Here is a 17,850-nt window from a genome sequence, read left to right on the forward strand (position 1 = left end):
GGCGTTGCCGCGGCAGCGTGAGGACACACCTGGTCCACTGCTTTCCCGAGTCACGGCAACAAATCGTTCAAGAAAGTACATATATATAAAGCACCGCTAACCGAGAATCACTCGAAAGGCAAAAAGATAATGAGTAATAAAGCGACGTTATGGCGCGTGTACAACAGCGAAATGGAGAAAGAGAGAGAGAGAACTGAGAGACAATTACGGACAGTAATACCAACAAGCGAAGAGGCATCACCACCTTAAATGAAAACAACAACAACAGCAACAGCAATAGTAATAGTAGTAATACGTGTTCGACCTCCCACAGAGTACGTCGTTCGTGTCTGGCACTAATACCCACCGCACACACACACAGACAGACAGACAATGACCACGCATCGCCCTACTTCGATCCTAGTGTTCCTGTGCGCCCATTCTTCTGCCGTCCCACGCGCTTAGGCACGGATCTCCTCTGCGACCTTCGCCGACTCATTCGCGGCCTTCTTGGTTTCCGCGTCTGCTGTGGTGGCAGCGGCGGCTTCCTCGCCATCGCCCTCGCCGCCCGACTGCCACCCGTCACACAAGTCCACCCACTCCACCACATTGGATGCGTACTGCTCCAACTCCTCCGTCGAGAGCGGGATGCCGCTGTTCGCCGTGCCGACCGCCGGGTACACCGTCGCAAACCGCCGCAGCGAGACATCGAGGTAGACCCGGACGTTGTCGTTGACGCCGAAGGGGCAGACGCCGCCGGGTGGAAACCCCGTCAGCGCCTCCACCTCCTCCCGCTTCAGCATCTTCGGCTGACCGAGAAACTTCTCCTTGTACTTCTTCGCGTTCACTTTGGCATCCCCCGCCGCGACGATCACGACCACGGTGGAGTCGAGTAGCGCGCTGGTGGGGGAGCCGGCGGGCGTGCTGCCGGCGCTGTCGCTGCCCTCCTCCGACGGCTGCTGCTGCTGCTGCTTACGCAGTTCTAACACCGCCTTCTGGTGGGCCTTCGCCTCCGCCTTTGTCATGGCCTTGCGCTGCAAGAAGGAAAGCGACTTTGCAATCTCGGCCGGCGAGCAGCCCAGACGAGCAGCGGCCAGCTCGACCGTCGCGCTGCTGTCGGCGAACTCGCGAATGCGGTCAATGAGGAACTGCGCGTTCCGCGAAGTGAAGTACGACTTGCAGCGCTCCATCGCGTAGAGAGAGAGAGAGCGGGGGAGGAGAGAAGAGGAGGTAGACGTCACAGCCGCAGCAGCAATGGTGAGGAGAATGGGTCGATAGAGTTAGCAAACACCAACGAAAACAACAGTATTGCTGATGGTGAGGTGGTCGTGGACTGCAGAAGAGCGGTGTGTGCGTGCATAGAAAGAAAATAGAAGTGTCAAGAAAGGGAAAGAGAGGGACGTGAAGAAGTCTGGCTTCTTTGGTCGGCTGTTCGAGCCACACACACACCCACTCATGTGCTGCTGCTCTTCAGCAACGCTTAGGGCTGGAGGCGGCAGCACTGATACGGCGCACGACGGCCTTCGAACCCACAGCAACGGAGACAGAGTGCTCCCTATCGCGAGGCACACACGCAACGGCAGCGCTGTGGGAGCTGTCGAACGAGACACTCCCCTTGCCTTTTGCTGTTGCATGCGTGCGTGCGTGCGTGCAAGTGTGTGTATGTGTGGCTCGAACAGTTTTGCTTTCTTTAAAACACATCTCATCCCACAGCCGCAGTTTCTAAAGGGAAACCTCCTCCCCCTCGCCCGTTACGGCAGATTGAGGAAGCTGACATCGGTGCTGCGGCTCTGTTGAAGGACGACTCTGTTTTCGTGAGTGGCGGTCGATCGGCTGATCTTCTGTGAAGCAAGTATTATTGGCCACGAAAAAAGGCGGCCCAACACACACACACACACACATGCGAAGACCCTCCTCTACAAAAGCCGCGACAGCGCCTTGGAGTACTTGGCGAAGACGTCGGAGGAGCGTACGGGCAACTGCAAGGAGGCGACAAGGGCTGCCGTACGCCGGCGCTGCGCAGTGGCCTGATTACGTGGGTGCGATGACGTGTTTCGCATCCTCGCTACGGCCGACCGCGGAGGCGGAGCGGCGCGCGCGTTCCGTTGCTGCTCCTGCGAGTACCCGAACGCAGAAGCGTACTCCGTCTTGTGTCCGCCCCAATCATCCCGATCGTCGTCGTCGTCGTCTGCTCCCTCCTTCTCCATCGCCGCCTGTTCCTTCCGTAGCTGTCGCAGCACACGCTGTCGTTCCGCTTGCAGATGGTGCTTTGCCTGTTCCATCGCCGCCTGCACCCGCGGGGCACGGCGTACGACATCGTCCGGCATGAAATACCGGCCGGGCTGGCACGCCTCCTCTGCGCGTGGGACCCGCGTGCCCGCACCCAGCTCTTGCGTAGGGAGAGAGGCGTCGTAGCTGCTGCGGGTGCGCCGCAGTGCGCCGGTGCGCACGAGCACGTGATGCACACGCAGTGCACGCCGCCAGTGGTGCATCGCCGCGACTCGATGGAAGAGCGCCACGTCCGCCGCGGTGTGCGAGGCGCGACCGTCACGCGGCGGCAGCGGTGGCGGCCGCAGCCGGGCCACCTGCAGCGTCCACACGTACGCCAACTCCACCACCAGCGGGGCGAGACAAGACGCACGCGGCGTGCCGCCCTGCTCATCCGCGGGTAGCGAGTCGCACTGCTGCGCCAGCTGGAGCTGCTCGGTGGTTGTGATCAACGCACAAAGAAGCCGCGCCAGCAACGGGGCGGTCATCGTGGCGGCGAAGGCCTCGAGCGACGGGATGCTGCGCTGCAGGTCGTCTTGCAAAAGAGCAAAGAGCTCTATCATGCGTGTCTGCAGCGCGGCGCGCGTGATGCGGGTGCCGTTGCCTTTGCCGTGCTCCCCATTCGCAGCGCCGTCCGGTGCGGGGAGGACGACGGCGTTCGACGAGGTAGCCTGCATCGTGCAGCGGTAGAAGCGCACGAGACTCTCCAGGAAGGAGGGAAAGCTGTGAAGGTCGATGAGCGAAAGAGATCGACTCATCGGCTTCTGCGAGCGCTGCTGTTGCTGCTGCTGCCGTTGCACCTGCTGCCTCTCTCCTTCCCGTTCTCCGTTTGTATCGGACGTGTTATGCGATGTTGCGAGGGCTGTACACTCATCGGCTGCTGCTGCTGCTGCTGCTGCGTCACAGCGCACCTTCTCGACAGCCGCCAGCTCGCTTGAATCGCGACTGGAAAAGCGCATCCACTCATCGCCCTCTTCCTCCTCCTCCTCCCCCAGATCATCGTCCGCGCTTCTCGAGGAGTTCCCCAGAAGATCGGCCTTTTCACGCACCGCGACGAGGCCCGTCGTCATCGAGCGTGCGTCGTGCACCGGCGCGTGTCCGCCCTCGTCGTCTTCGTCCGCGATGGCGCCGCTTTCGCGACGTCGTCCGCGTCCGCGCCGCCGCAGCAGCCCCAACAGGCTTTCTTGCAACACCCACAACAGCGCCGCGTCGCCGACGCCGTTCTCGTGCCGGCCGACGAGCATCACCACCCCGGCGTACGACGCGGGGTGCCGCTGCACGTACCGCGTGAGCGGTGCGGTGAGGGCGGACATGAGCTCGTCACTCCACCAGTGCAGCCTGCTGAGGGCGCGGGTGAGGAACAGTATCGTGGCGGTGTCCGCGTGCTGCATGCCGGCCCCCGCCGAGGCGGGCGAGGAACGGCGCGTCCGATCGGCGGCGGCGACCAGCTCGCGCGTGAGGGCCTCCGCGACGCAGCGAAAGACGTGGGCGTTGGAGACAGGGTGCTCGCTGTCGATCGCAGCGCGACGTGCCGCGGATGCGGCGACCGCGGCTGGCTCGTTCTCGCCTGCCGCGCTCAGCGCCTCCGAAGTCGATTCAGCGGAAGGCACGCTCCATTGGGCTCGAGACGTCTGTGAGGCGTGCGCGGCGGCGGGCAGCTGCGACTGCAGCCGCGTCACGTTCATCTGCTGCGCTTGAAAGCGCGCCATCGTGTCCAACAGAAGGCTGTAGTGCTGCAGGGTGAAGGGGTGATCGGCGTGTTGTGCTGCGCGAGCGATGTGGACGTCTAGCGTGTCCACCAGCGTCGCGAGCACCGCCTCACTCCACGTTATACTTTGCTGCGCTAGGAGGTGCAGTACCTGCAGGGAGGTGTGCGCATCGAGGCGGGACACCTCGCAGGACAGCCATCGCAGCATCGTCTGCGCCAACCGATAGGAGAGGGGGTGTGCACACTGGCCTGCACGCCCTACCACTGCTTTTGCTGCTGCCGTGTTTTCAGGACGGCTGCGGCTGCTGCGGCTGCCATCATCATTGTTGTCGACGTTGGGCGCGCTGACACGCAGCCAGGCCTCTGCATCCGGCTCCATCGCGTAGACGTCCACCAGCGTCATCATGCGCAAGACAGCCGTCAGCAGCCGGTGGTTGCGCTGAATGGCCACGCCTCGTCTTTGCTGGTTGAGTGGAGGGTATTCTTTGGCCTTTCCTGCTGCGGCGGTGCTGGGCAGCTGCGCTTCACACGGCTCCGGCAGGCGATGCACGCCGACCTCGTACAGGCACTGCAGCATGCACCCCATGCGTCGTCGGCCCAGCTGGGACTCAAGCTCGCTGCACAGCTGCGATGCCCCAAGCGAGGAGAGGTACGCCGCGTAGGTCGGCGAGAGCGTCAAGAGGCGGCTCTTCGCAGTGCTCGTTGAGGTGGAGGAGGAAGGGGAGTTGTGCGGCGCGTCAGATCCCGCCGGAGGAGCTCGCGCAGCGTCGTCCCCACCGTCGCTGCCACTTCTCTGTGTGGATGAAGAATGCGGTGACGGCTCAAACGGCACCGTCAGCTCATCTGTGCGCGGTGTGTGTGCGTCCTGCGGTTGATGTCTCCGTGCTCGATGACCACTAGTGTGACGACCGCCACCGTTTCCACCATCGCTGCTGCCGCCACCGCTGTCGTGCGCCGCAGCACCACCCATACGCTGAAAAGCTTTCGCCAGGTCGCTTAGTGAGGGCCCCCCATTGCTGCCGCCGCTGCTGCTTCGGCTGTGCGTTGCATAAGGCCTCAGTGAGGCTGAAGCAGCAGCAACGACGAACACGCACGCGGAGGTGCGCGGACGCTGGCAGTGATAGAGGCATCTCGAGCAGAGCCCTGCGCAGCGCGGTCGCATGATGATGCCGTGAAAGAGGAAGTGCAAAAATATATATGCGTGTGTGTGTGTGTGTGCAAGAGCTTGTCCGCAGCTGTGTTCACGCACACGCCTGACATGCGCCTGCGAGTGCCGACGGTACGAAGGCTCCACGCGAGGAGGGAAATGATATATATATATATATAAAGCAGACCTATGTAGATGGAGGGGCAGCGAGCGAGGAGAGACTCCGCAAAGAGACGCTACGGAGGGGAGGCGCGGGAGGAACAAGAGCGACTGGGCATCGAACGGCATAGTGCGGGTTCCACTTTCCTTTGCCTTCTCTACCTAGATCAACATCATATATATATATACGCGGAGGAGCAGACACAGCCGTGGAGAGCGTCCGCGCTTGTCGAGGTGCCGCCTCGGGGTTTTCACTGCTCTTCCTTTCTTCCATTCAAAAGACAACGGTAATAATAACAGTAATACACGGGAGCAACATGGAGGTGTAGCGCGTGTGTGAATGAAGGGGTTTGGTGCCGTTCATCACGACGAGCGCACCCGCACACGTGCAGTTTGAATCCCCCAAAAGAGAAAACATGCTATGCAGTCTGCGAGCGGTACGAGAGAGAGAGAGAAAGAGAGAGAGGTGTGTAGGCGGTGCCGCGACACCACCGCACACGGAACGGCTGAGCAGCAGCAGCAACAGCAAAGAAGTCCTTTCACATCTACAGTGCTGCCGCCACCGCCGCCACCTTCAGAGAAGCAAAAAATATGGGGGTATGCACGGCGGAAGGCCAGCCCGACCCGCGTGTGCGGTGCTCTGCATGCGGTTCCGTCCCTTTCTCCTTTTCCTCTTCTGCGGCTGCGCATCACCTCCTCAACGAAAAACACGCTGGTGTACATCGGTGTGTGTGCATCGAGCTACACAACACGGGGCAGCGGAGCGCGCCTCCAATTACCTATATATAATAGCTGCTATGAATACATGGGTGCAGCTGAATAAAAAGAAGTAGGTGACGTGTGTCTCTGTCTGGGGGACGCCGTTGGCACCACCACAAAGCGGCCGAGACATGACAGGCGGAAGCACGGGCCACGCACACACGTCACACGCGTCACTCGTCCAACGCATCGGCCTGCATCGCGATCTACAAGGAACCGGTGAAGAGGGGCCTTGGCGTTTCGTCGTCCTTCACACTCACACCGAGACGTGGCTGCTGTGCTCACCGACAGCGCCATCACGCCTCCTCCTCCCCCGCCGTCGACCACTCCACCGGGGGCGTACACAGAATGAGGCGCGTCTGGTCCAGCTGACCGAGTCGCGTCGGCGCGACACGCGTGTAGGGGGCCGGCACTAACGACTCCACGGAGCGGCGCTGCAGGACGTGCTTCGCCACGAGGGCCGCCAACATCATCGACGCAGCCACCGACGTCGGCGTGGCGGGTGCAGCCATCTTCCCCCCGGTCGCACATGCCGCAGCACCGGCAGCGCCAGTGGAGCTGGAAGCGGAGTGCAGCCGTGGCTGCTGCTGCTGCTGTCGTGATGCGTCTGCTAAGGCCTCCAGCGCGCTCCGCACCCGCCACTGCGTCGGCGTCGGCGCGGGTAAGTGCCGGTACGGACACACCACGTCACGCCCCACGAGGGTGATGTTCGCGTCGCTGATGCCGATGACAAGCGCGCGGATGTACGGGGCCATATCATGCAGCGCGTCAACGCGCTCATCCGGCGCACGCGTCGTCGTCTCGCCGGCGCCGTTCATGGGAGCAGTTGGTCGATCACCCGGCCGGATCGTCCTCGCTGCTGCTGCTGCATCGGCCGCCATCTCCCCGTGCGATTTTCGCTGCTGCTCCTGCTGCTGCTGCTGCGGCCGCCGCATCACACGTCGGTACAGCCGCTCCGCAATGCGGTAGGCACGACTGCGTAGCGGAGCTGCCCCGAGCGTTTTGCGGGACGCGACGATGTCCAACACCAGGTTCACGCGCAGGCCGGGCGGGTACGGCGCGCCGCTGTCTTCGCTGTCCTCCGCGCCGGCGATGACGTCCCCTGCGGCATCCCAGGCGTTCCTGGCACTGCCGATGCTGCCGCTTCTGCGGTGACCCGTCACGTTGTAGCGAACACCGCCGTCGCTACTCCTGTGGTGGGCGTCATCCCCCTGACTCCGCGGACGGTGGCGACGGAGGTATTCGCTCTCCCTCGAGGGCCAATACACGTTTTCCTCCATCATCACCGCCGCCGCCGCCGCCGCCTCACCCGGAGAGAGAATGGTCGCCGTCGCGGCAGTCGCGGTGGGCCTGTAAAGCGGTGCCACATTGCTGTTGCTGCTGCTGCGCAGAAGCTCGGCCTGTTGCTCCTCCGGACTCAGCGAATGGAAAAAGGCGCGACTTACTTCGTAGTGCCGCTGCGCCTCGCGGAGCATCGCCTGCAGCTTCCGTTCCAGCTTCGCCTGCGCCGCCGCCTCCGTCGCGAAGAACGTGAGGGCGTACTGCCCATACACCCAAATCGTGTTGTCCGGTGCGCAGAGGAGCTGATCCGGCAGTTCTGGAAAGACAACGAAGGCGGAGGCGGCGTTCGAGGAGGTCGCGGCCGTGGAGGCGGCGGCGGCGGCGAGGCGAGCACGGGCGGTGGCGGGCCGCGACGAAGGCGGACGTGCCACGAGGGCAGGAAGCTTGGTAGCGGTGGGACCCCGCACGGATGCAGAGGAAGGCGCGAACTTCATCATTGCTGTTTTAAGCTGTTGCTATCTGCGGTGAGCGACGCGTGTGTATGTCCTTCGTGGGTGCAGCGGAGCTCTTGACCGTTCGTTTCTAATTATTTTTGATATAACAGCGGCGGCCGCAAAGCCTTGGCGACGCGGCAACGCCGTTTACGTGGGTGTTATTAAACGGGGGAAACACAAAACAGATATTAATGGATAATATAAAGACGACGGTGCGGAGCTCACGCAGAACTAACTCACTCACTCACACTCACAACGGAGAACGTAAGCACCAGTTTGGCGGGGTAAAAGATATATGTGAAGGTGCGACGTGGAGATGAAGTTATTGAAAATAAGAAAGAAAGATACATATGTTTTTGCGCGCGCGTGCGTGTGTGTGTGTGTGTGTGCTGTCACGGGCCCCGCAGAGATTCGTGTTCCCCCTCCTTCTTACTTCCTCTTACCACTGTACACCGACGTGTGCGGCACGACGTCGGGTCTCAACAGCGCAGTGCGGCAGAAACAAAGAGCGAAAACAGAAAGGATTAAGTAATACGCTTCGCAGAGACGCAGCTGTGCGGCGGCGGTGTTCAAGTCGACAGCAGCAGGATAAGCGGCGACGGAGTAAGAGAGAGAGAGAGAGGAGGAGGAGGAGGAGGAGGAGGAAGAGAGGCATGGAAAACGGAGCGCCGTGCATGCTTTTCCTGCTGCTGCTGCTGTTTGCTGAGGCGGCGTCAAAGGACTTCAAACACACAAACACACAGACACACAGAGGCCGGTACGCGCTGCTCCCATGACTGGCACAGAGAAGACTCCCATACAAATCGCAGAAAGAAACAAGCGGAGCATGCGCCGCTGCTGGTGCGATTGTGGTGGGGGTGGTGCGTGCGGACCCACCAGCGCAGCGGCAATGAGCGCCACAACACGACACCCCTCTTTGAGGAGTCAGGTGCTACTACTGCAACAGCAAGTATATCTATCTATATATATATCAAAAACTACTAGACGTAATAGTAATAACAGTAATCAACGTGAAGACCACGATGACGACGACGACGACAGCCGCGCCGCCAACAAGAATCCTTTCAACGGACAGTCACAGGCGGACAAAGAAGATTCAAGTAAACAACAATATATATTCTGTGAAGGACGAGAGAAACGACATGGGTGATATATATAGATAGAGAGAGAGATAGATAGATAGATCAAGGTCGAGTGCAAGAGAGGCGCTTCGCCTCACCTACATTTTCTTGGTGTTCCGCTTCAGCGCATCAACCTCTGCGGCGCTAAAGCCCTCCTTCAGCAAACACGCATAGAATGCGTCGATCTCCTGCGAACACTCGTCCATGCTCTTCAGGAGGGTGCACTCATCCCTCGCACGGCGCTCCTGCGGACAGGCGCAGCAGATCTTGCACGTCGGCGCCTTCGGCGGCTCGGCGGTGCTGGCGGAGTTGCTGTTACCCATGATGACGCAGCCAAATGAAGGAGGAGGTGGGGCCAACGTAGAACGTAAACGGCGTGTGTTGTGTGCTCTGACTCCGTTTCCTGCCTTAGTGAGTTGATGGGGTGCTGCGGGGGGTTGAATAAAACCTTTCGAGATACACACGCCGCATAAAGAAACGGCCAGATTAGCAGCGATGATTAAGAAAATTGTAAAAGAAGGAGGAGCAGGCGAAGGAGAGTGCGTGTGCGTGTGTGTGTGTGTGGGAGCGTATCTGCATGCGTGGAAGTGCTCGTGATCAGCGATGCACAGGCACAGTGATTCAGCGTGCATGAACGCTTTCTTTTCTTCGTTCACCTCGTACTGGGATGCATACGGCGGTGACACGCACACGCCACCGACTGAAGCGAACTCGCCGATGCTCTTCTCTTCTTCCGCTATTCTCGGGTATACTCGTATTATCCTCAAAAGACGACAAACTTAATGCGAGGGCCCGACAGACGCGCTCGCATGCGATCATCACCGCCGGTTCGGCTCTCCAAAATGAGACCTCAGCCCCTGCCCTCCTCCTCCTCCTCCTCCTCCTCCTCCTCTCTGATTGGTTGCGGTTGGTCGTCTTCGTCCATCTTGCAGGACGCCACGCAGCGACGGCACAACGCCGGTTCATCAATGCCATCACGTTAAGTCACCTTCTGCCCCTTAAGTCATCTGAGTTTTTTTTTTCACTGAGGACAGACAAGCACCGTCGTTACTATTATTATAAGTATACTAAAGGAGCGCCTGCTCCGCTTGAACGTCCGCCCCTCACTGAAAGCGGAGGGGAAACGCGAAAGGGAAACCCTAACAGACAGAGACAGCCCCCTTTCCTTCACACACGCGCACACAGACAGCGCTCCATCAATCCCAAACAGCAACAGAAAGTTCAATTTCAAAAGCAAGAATAAACCTCCGCCAAAAAAAAGCGTTGTTGCGTGTATCAATACCATCCTCTTCTGTTATGCTGTTCCGTCGTCGTCACTGTCGTCCCCCTTCATCTGCTTCTGGCGCTTCTGCTGGCGCTTCCGCTGCCGCCGCGAGGGCTGCTGCGCTTGACTGCCCGCCGCACGCGCGTCCTCGACGTCGTCGTCGCTGTGGCCGCTGTCGTCGCCGCCGTCCGGCGCCTGCTCTCCCCGCGCCGGCTGCGCCTTGATCTTACTGCTGTTCTTCTTCTGCCTCTTCCCTTGGCCAGTCGCAGTCGCTGCAGGCGGGGGAGTGGTGGTGGCTGCCGCCGAAGCGGTGTTCTTGCCCGCCTTCGTGCGGTTGCAGCTGCCCGCCGGATTCTTCTTCGACTCCGCTTCCTTCAACAGCTGCTCCACTTCCGCTGCCAGACCACCTGTGGCGTGGGTGTCCTGCGCATTCTCCTCCTCCTCCTCGTCGTCTGCGCTGCTGTCCCCATCGTTGCTGCTGGCGTGGTGGTGGGGGTGGGCGGTGCTCGTCTTCCCCGCCGCTCGCCCCACCGCACCGCCCTCGTCGTGGTCGTTCCCGGTGCTGCTGTCGTCGTCGCTGCCGTCGTTGCCATCCCCCTCCGGCCCCTGCGGGTGCGCCAGCCGCTCCTGCTTGCTCTGCCGCGGCGCGAAGTCCTTGTTGCGGAAGTGCGTGAAGTTGGACCGGTTGTTCGCCTTCACGTTCTTCTTCTTCTCGCGCCGATTCCGCCGCTCGTGGAGCTCCTCGCTGCGGGCCTGCGCGCGGGCCGCCTCCTCGCGCAGCCGTTCTCGCTCAACGCGCTCCCGCTCCTGCGCGGCTTCGGCGAGCAGCGCCTCCAAATCGCGCTTTGCGTCTCCGTCGGACAGTCCGGCGACGGCAGTCGCGGCGGCCGGCTGCTGCGACGCGAGCCACTGCCGCTGCTGACGCGCGTCCGCATCCACCACAGCACCACCATCGACAGCAACATCATCAGCAGCAGCAGCAACTTCGTCATCGTCGTCATCGTCGTCGTCGTCGTTCGCTGCCGCTGCGATGCACTCGTGGAAGAAGACGCGGAGTTGATTGAGGAAGACGTACGCGGCGAGCTGATCCGCCGAGGACACGGCGGCCGGCGCCGCGCCTCCGTCACGGCAGGACGAAGACCGCGGCGCCTTCATCGCGTCAAAGACCGTCTTCACCACGTAGTGGTAGTTGCCCGGCTCGTTGGGCAGGGTGCAGAGGTGCGGATCGGGGAGGTTCTGCGGCGTGCCCCACGGCGCACCAGTGCCGATGAGCAGCTGCGAGAGGTGAAGGACACCACTTAAATCGTCATCCGCCGCAACATCGTCGAGCTTGTCATGGCCGTGGGCGGCGTCGTCCACCACGCGACACGGCAGCAGCGATGCGATGTGCTCGACCGACGCTGCCGCCCCCTCCTTTCCTTCCTCCGCCTCCTGAGTCGTCGCTGCTGGAGGCTGCTCGCCAAGACCATCCGCCGTCACCAGAACGTAGAAGGGGACCACGGAGCTGCTGTGCTGCTGCTGATGATGTGGCGCAGACGCCCCTTCCGTCGTGGAGGTGGCAGTGGTGGACGATGATGCGCCCGGCCGGTGCGCCCGCACGAGCTGCTGCATCGCCGGCGAGGCGTGCAGGGCCTGCAAGCCGTTGTACAGCACAATCGCAGAGGGGAAGGGAAGATGAGGCGGAGCGGCGGCAGCGGCAGCCGTCGCCGTCGTGGTTGTCGCTGTGGCGCTGCCTTGGCTTTGGCTGTCGTTGCCGAGGAGCTCGTGGATCAGCTCCGCCGCCCGATTCACCGTCTCGGTCAACGCGGCAGTGTCCGCAGCGTACAGATGCAGAACCAGCGGCAGCCGCGCCGCCGCCGCCACCCGCCAGCACTCTCGCATGAGGCGCTCCTGCGCGTAGTGCGTGCCGTGGTCGCGGCTCCAGTTCAGCCCGCTCAGCACCCCCACCACCTCCCCGTGCTTCACGCTTTCCTCGAGCTCGTTGACCCACTGCTCGTGCTGCCGCATGTGGACGCGGTCGACGCTGTTTACGTGGATGCCGAGGATGGCGTAGAGGACGACGCCGCGCTTCGGCAACGGTGCCGTCGCCCCGCCGGTGACCGCGACAGGAGACGGCGTGGTGGCGGTCACGTCGTCTTGAAACCGAACGTGGCGCGCAGCGGCCGCCGCGGAGGGAGACGAGGAGGAGGAGGTTGAGGCTGCCGCGTCGGTTGCCGCCGCTGCCCCGCGGAGGAGCTTGTTGTGCTGCACGCACGTGTCGAGCAGCGTCGCCTGCTTCTCCACCTCCACCGACCAGCACAGCGCACCGGCGAGTTTGCCTTCCTCGACGGCGCGGCGGAAGACGCCCTCCTGGTCGTCCTCGAGCTTGCGGGAGAGCAGTGCGACGGCGGTGTCAACGTGGAGGGCGGTGCCGCTCGCCACGGCGTCGCACGCTGCCTTCCACACATCCACACACGCATTTGCTGCCGTTGCGGCGTCGGTGGCGTCCGCGAGGCGCTGAATGAAAGGGCCGCACGCCGCTGGCGGGGCCGGGGTGGCTCGTGTGGTCGGGGTGACGTACTTCTTGTGCGCGCCTTTGTTCCTTGTCGCGGCCGCACCGGGGTTCTTCTTGGAGCGGCGCAGACTCGTGCCTTTCGCCTCCCGGCCGCCGCCACGATCTACAAAGCCCATGGCTGATGCAGGAGAAGACGATGCGTGTGTGTGTGGGGAGGGAGGGAGAGGGAGAGCGATTTCTGATCCTGTTCCCCGTTGGTGTTTCCTGAATGATGAGGAGAGGGCAGCAGCAGCAACAAAAAGGAAGAGAAGAGAGGGAGAGGTAATACGGCGTAGAAGAGCGCACGACACCGGAGACGTGCACATCGCCAAGTTGACGCAGTCTTTCCAAACGAGGCCGAGAGATAACACGCCCCTGCATGAGAAAGACGGAAGAACAGAGAACCGCTGTTCGTCCGCCAAGAACAATATGGAAACCGAAATCAGCAGCGGCCATAATATCATCGCCGCACGCGTTGGACGTCAGGAAGGCGCCGAGTCGTGGCAGACACGACGGAGGCGACCTCCCATGCCTGTCCGTCTTGCGGGGTGACTCTCTGACGAACAAAGGAGGGGGGGGGGGGAAACTCGAAACAAACAAACACACACACACACGCACACGCACACGCACACGCACACGCATCTACCAAAGCACCGAACAACGCACACCGGCAGGACGGCAAGCGACTTAAATCACCGTCAACGCCCTCTCCACCCATCTCCTCTGCTCGACAAACGACGACCAGTGTTCGGTCCGCATAATTCCATTGAGGGTGCTCCCCCCTCCCACCTCCCAGCAACACAGAGGGCGGCACACTGCAGAGGGAGAAGGGGGAGAGAAGACGACACCCACGCGCGCCACGAAGGCTCTTCTTATTATTCCATTTGGAAACCGAGTCCCAATGATTTCCGTTGAGGGCCTACTTACTTCGCACTTTCCAAAAATCAATGTAACGAGGCGTTCTCAGCTGCTCTTGCACACGTGTGCTACGACCCGTCTTTCGATCGACCATCCGCCAGCAGCTCACCGACCATGCCAAGCTCATCGAAGACGTACTGGTTGAAGAACGCAGCAGGAGTAGCCGCCGCCGTGCTCGCTTCGCCGCTGTTGTGCCGCAGAAGGCCCGCTAACGCAGCTGAGCCGTTACGCTGCTCCTCCATCAGCGACACGTACATCGCCCGGTCCACCTCGTGGCACACGTAGCACACGCCTTCGATTTTGTTGAGGCTGCGCAGCTCATACAGGTGGCGCGCGTCGGCCTCGAGCTGCATCGCGATGGGGATAAAGCGCTCTACTCGGAAGTACTCGACTTGAACACGCGGCTGCGCTGACAACGCAGATGGCGTCGCTGAAGGCGCGGGCAGCGGGATGAGCGACAGCGGACGCGTGCTCGACGGCGAGCCGGCAGCGGCACCGCCTTCCATTCCAAATCCCTCACCACCACCACCGTTGCCACCGCTGCCGCCATTCGCTGCCTCCTCTCCCGCACTCCCCTCGACTCCATCCATATCCCGCTCCGCCAGCGAAGCATCCTCACTACTGCTAGAGTTGTGGTGGTGGCCGCCGAAACGGCTGCTGTTCCCGGCGATCAGCGGCTCCCACGCGGACGGCAGCTGATGCGCAAAGACGCGCAGCAGCACCGGCACGCCGACCATCAACACCGCCGGCAGCACGGTCGAGAACAGCGCGCTCGTGCGGTAGAGCTGCTCCATCGAGGTGCACCCATCAGAAATGACGTTCAGGTTGGAGCCGTCCACCAGCACTGCCAGACGCCGTCGTGGATCAACGAGGTCGGTCGGCACGGGCGGTATGCGGTCCTTCACGGGGCCCCGTCCGAGGCCGCTCGTGTGGTTCGCCGCTGTGCGACTCTGACGTGACGTCGGGCCCGTCTGGTAGGGGGAGGTGGATTCAGGAGAGGGGTGGGAGAGGAAGCTGGCACCGGCTGCGGATTTCGAAGCGGCGGCGGTGGTGGTGTGCCGCGGTGGGCGGCTGCTGCGCCAGCGACGTGACGCGAGGAGAGGGGTCGTGGCGGTGCACTGCAGCGATGAGAGAGGTGAGAGGCGACGGGCTGCCGCTGCCGCTGCCGTGCCTGTGGCGAAGGTGGAGCGACGCATCAGCCTGGGAGCAACGACGACAGAAAATCCCAGAACGAGAAGGATCCACGCAATGGGAAAGGCTGCCACGAAGCAGCTAAACACACACGCACACGCACACGCACACACGTGAGGAAGTCAGCAGGTGGAAACAGGAGAGAGGCAAACAACAGAATTGCTTCTACGCTTCAAACTCAGGCAAAAGAAGAGCGACAGAGAGGGGAACGTGTGTATATATTTTCAGTTCTAAAAGAGGAGGGGGCAGCGTGGCGCGTGCGGTCGTTGACGGCGGGGCGTCACTATTGCCGTGGTGAGCAACATTTGTTGATGGGAATCGACAGGGCAGACGAGAGACAACGCGAAGTTCACGTCGAGTGAGAGAACGAAGAGAATGGGTGAGAGGAAGTGCGGCATGCGCGACACGAAGACATCCTTTAAAAAAGATCCACAAAGAAGGCGGAAGTACCACTCAACAACAACAGCCCGATTCGAATCGGCGCCTACGCCGCACCGCGATGCCACGATGAGTGCGCGAGCGTGACACACACACCCACACACACACACCGACGTGCACATCAGCAACCACTTCAGTGAGCTTCGCACCGTGTTTTTCTATTCTTATTTTAAAAGAACATTAACCTAACAAAGCACAGTTATGCGCCGTGCTAGTCGCGCAGGGACGCGTCCTCGACGTAGATGATCGCCCCATCTGGCACGCCGTAGTAGCCCAGCGTCTCCTGCTCGTTATCGAGGGGGGTTTGCGTCTCCAGCACACCGTGGTCGCCGCTGCGGTAGCTCAGCCGCTGATTCACGGGTCTCACCTGAAACACCTTCTGCATCAGCGCCTTTAGCTTCGCCACCGTCAGCGAGCTCGGCAGCTTCTGCGTCTGCGTGGACAACGGACTGTCGGTTGCCGTCGCTGTGGCTGCCGCGTAGCCGTTCACAAAGTGCAGCGTCACGTTCAGCATCACGTGGCCGGCCCCGGTGGTGGTCGCGGTGTCGCCCTCCCGCTGCATGCTCAGCACGACGTCCTTGTGCCTCTCCCGCAGCACGTCCACCAGCGGATACGGGACATGCGGGACGGCGGCGGTGTGCGGCTGAGGTGTGTCGCCTTGTTGAGTTGCTGCCGCTGCTGTCTCCGCTGTCTCCGCGTCGCGCATACGCTGCTGCAGCCCTCGCTGGACGTACAGCAGCTCCGAGTCTAGCCGCTCCTTTGCCCGCACCGTGCCGCGGTTCAGCAGCGATATCGTCGGCAGCGCGGCCACCACGTACATTCGGCTGTTAGTCTCATTCCACGCCGGCAGCAGCGTGCGGTAGGTAATGCGGAAGGTGGTCAGCCGCGGGCAGAGCACACGAACGGCGTCCACCGTCGCGGGATGCGCCAGCGTGGGGTTGTCGTTCACGCCCAACAGCGTCAGCGGCCTCAGATAGGCGTATGGCTGCATCTCCCGCTCCTCCGCCGCCGTCCACGCAACGCCCGCGGCGGCATGGGCGACGAGGTCATCCGACAAAATCAAATCCTGCAGTCTGTTGTCGGCGAGGAAGAGCTCGGTGAGCGCGGGGAACGCCTGCGAGATCGCCGCGCTGATCGCGCGCCAGTCGGACAGCTCGTTGTGCGCCAGACTGAGCGTGGTGACGCGCGGGAAGCAGATCGCAGCCGCCGCAGCACCGGCAGCCGCCCCACTCGCCGCCTCCGTTGCCGTGACCAGGTCCAGCGAGGTCAGCTTGTTCGAGTCCAAGTGCAACTCCCTCAGCGCCGGCACGGCAATCAGCGCACGCAGCTGCGCGAGGGACGTGAAGCCGGTGTTGTTAAGCACCAGCTTCAGCAAGTGTGTTGATATGAGCAGCGGCGGTGCAGCGGTGATTGCGGCTGCAGACGACGCGCCCGTCGGGAGTGCCAAGACGGGCGGGCTTGTCAGCGCGGGCGACAGCAAGGCCGGTATGTCGCACAACTGCAGCGTCGCCAATCGCGGCAGGTACGGCAGCAGATTCCCCACCTCCCACAGCGTCAGCCGCGGGTTCTCCGAGAGGTCCAGCTCCTCCAGGCGGGCCATGTTCGCGTCCTTCAGTGCGTTGTCGTGGTTGCCGTCGCGCGTCTCGTCCGTCGTCATCGCGCACGTGATGCCGCAGTTGCGCAGCACGACGAGGGTCAGGCGGTCGTACTGGCTCTGCCGCTTCGCCGCCTTTTCGGACCCCACAAACTGCCACTTTTTGTCCTGCACGAGCACGCTGTTGTGGTCGTCGGCGGTCGCACCGTAGCGCTGCCGCAGCGCGTCCAGGAAGCTGACGGGCGCGGCCGTGTCTGCCGAAGCCGCCGCGGAGGACATGTGTATAAGGTGTATGTATATATGTATGTGTGTTGGTGGAAGTGCTGAATCACGAGGTGGGTAAAACAGCCGAAGACACTGCTTATGTATATCCGTGTAGAACAGCGATGGCAGTCGACGGGTTGCTCCTCGTGCGAGGGTGCGCATAGGAAGAGCATCGACACCGCAAGCAAGAAAGGCGTGGGAGAGGGAGGGCGGTGGGAGAACGAGCGAACACACACACACACACGCAGTCAACAACACCAAGAACAGTATTAATAACATCAGTTGTGGCAACGCACATGTGCTCTGAAGCGGTGCGCTACAGATCCGCGACTTCCCCTCTTTCCCTCGCGCTGTTTATGAGAGGGAGAACAGCTCGCTGGCAGACGTCTTTAAAAGGCTGTGCAGCACCTCTATTCTTTTTATTGCTTTCAATTTTGCTGTTGGTATGCAAGTGCGTGCTTTGGCGGCGGCGGAGTGCGCAGATCAGCACCGCGATGTTGCCGTGCCAGGGATAACAAAGAACGCACGAGAAGCGATCCATTAGGAGGAGGAGAGAGGACAGCACCACGCCTCTCCACACACGGCACCTCTCCTCGTGTATCTTCACGTCTAACAAAGGCAGGAATCAAAAACAACGCACTGTAGTTGCGCCGTGCGCGGCGATGGGAGACACCACAGAGAAATCCACAGAAAGAAGAGGGCCAGGCGCTCGCGAGACACGACGTCGTTCGA

The 17,850-nt window shown here is 61.7% G+C and overlaps 7 protein-coding genes across 7 annotated transcripts; all 7 read right to left on the minus strand.

Moving 5' to 3' along the window:
* Window positions 1-440: 440 nt before the first annotated feature.
* Window positions 441-1,313, minus strand: ABB37_09861 (hypothetical protein; the record flags this gene model as incomplete). Its single annotated transcript, XM_015809524.1, has 1 exon — window positions 441-1,313. Exon 1 carries the CDS (start codon window positions 1,167-1,169, stop codon window positions 441-443), a length of 729 nt encoding a protein of 242 aa, XP_015651856.1. The 5' UTR covers window positions 1,170-1,313.
* Window positions 1,314-1,895: 582 nt separating this feature from the next.
* On the minus strand, window positions 1,896-5,290 carry ABB37_09862 (putative mitochondrial hypothetical protein; the record flags this gene model as incomplete). Its single annotated transcript, XM_015809525.1, has 1 exon — window positions 1,896-5,290. The coding sequence occupies exon 1, from the start codon at window positions 4,923-4,925 to the stop codon at window positions 1,896-1,898; it is 3,030 nt and encodes a 1,009-aa protein (XP_015651857.1). The 5' UTR covers window positions 4,926-5,290.
* Window positions 5,291-6,316: 1,026 nt separating this feature from the next.
* On the minus strand, window positions 6,317-8,348 carry ABB37_09863 (hypothetical protein; the record flags this gene model as incomplete). Its single annotated transcript, XM_015809526.1, has 1 exon — window positions 6,317-8,348. Exon 1 carries the CDS (start codon window positions 7,796-7,798, stop codon window positions 6,317-6,319), a length of 1,482 nt encoding a protein of 493 aa, XP_015651858.1. The 5' UTR covers window positions 7,799-8,348.
* Window positions 8,349-9,014: 666 nt separating this feature from the next.
* ABB37_09864 (putative mitochondrial Cytochrome c oxidase copper chaperone) lies at window positions 9,015-9,365 on the minus strand (the record flags this gene model as incomplete). The annotated part of the gene is made up of 1 exon (XM_015809527.1): window positions 9,015-9,365. Exon 1 carries the CDS (start codon window positions 9,237-9,239, stop codon window positions 9,015-9,017), a length of 225 nt encoding a protein of 74 aa, XP_015651859.1. The 5' UTR covers window positions 9,240-9,365.
* An 845-nt stretch (window positions 9,366-10,210) lies between these two features.
* ABB37_09865 (hypothetical protein) lies at window positions 10,211-12,939 on the minus strand (the record flags this gene model as incomplete). The annotated part of the gene is made up of 1 exon (XM_015809528.1): window positions 10,211-12,939. Exon 1 carries the CDS (start codon window positions 12,848-12,850, stop codon window positions 10,211-10,213), a length of 2,640 nt encoding a protein of 879 aa, XP_015651860.1. The 5' UTR covers window positions 12,851-12,939.
* A 760-nt stretch (window positions 12,940-13,699) lies between these two features.
* ABB37_09866 (putative mitochondrial hypothetical protein) lies at window positions 13,700-15,106 on the minus strand (the record flags this gene model as incomplete). The annotated part of the gene is made up of 1 exon (XM_015809529.1): window positions 13,700-15,106. The coding sequence occupies exon 1, from the start codon at window positions 14,825-14,827 to the stop codon at window positions 13,700-13,702; it is 1,128 nt and encodes a 375-aa protein (XP_015651861.1). The 5' UTR covers window positions 14,828-15,106.
* Window positions 15,107-15,471: 365 nt separating this feature from the next.
* ABB37_09867 (hypothetical protein) lies at window positions 15,472-17,280 on the minus strand (the record flags this gene model as incomplete). The annotated part of the gene is made up of 1 exon (XM_015809530.1): window positions 15,472-17,280. The coding sequence occupies one exon, from the start codon at window positions 17,278-17,280 to the stop codon at window positions 15,472-15,474; it is 1,809 nt and encodes a 602-aa protein (XP_015651862.1).
* Window positions 17,281-17,850: the final 570 nt, after the last annotated feature.

This window comes from Leptomonas pyrrhocoris (assembly GCF_001293395.1).
Source record: "Leptomonas pyrrhocoris isolate H10 chromosome Unknown, whole genome shotgun sequence".
Classification (NCBI taxonomy): Eukaryota; Euglenozoa; class Kinetoplastea; order Trypanosomatida; family Trypanosomatidae; genus Leptomonas; species Leptomonas pyrrhocoris.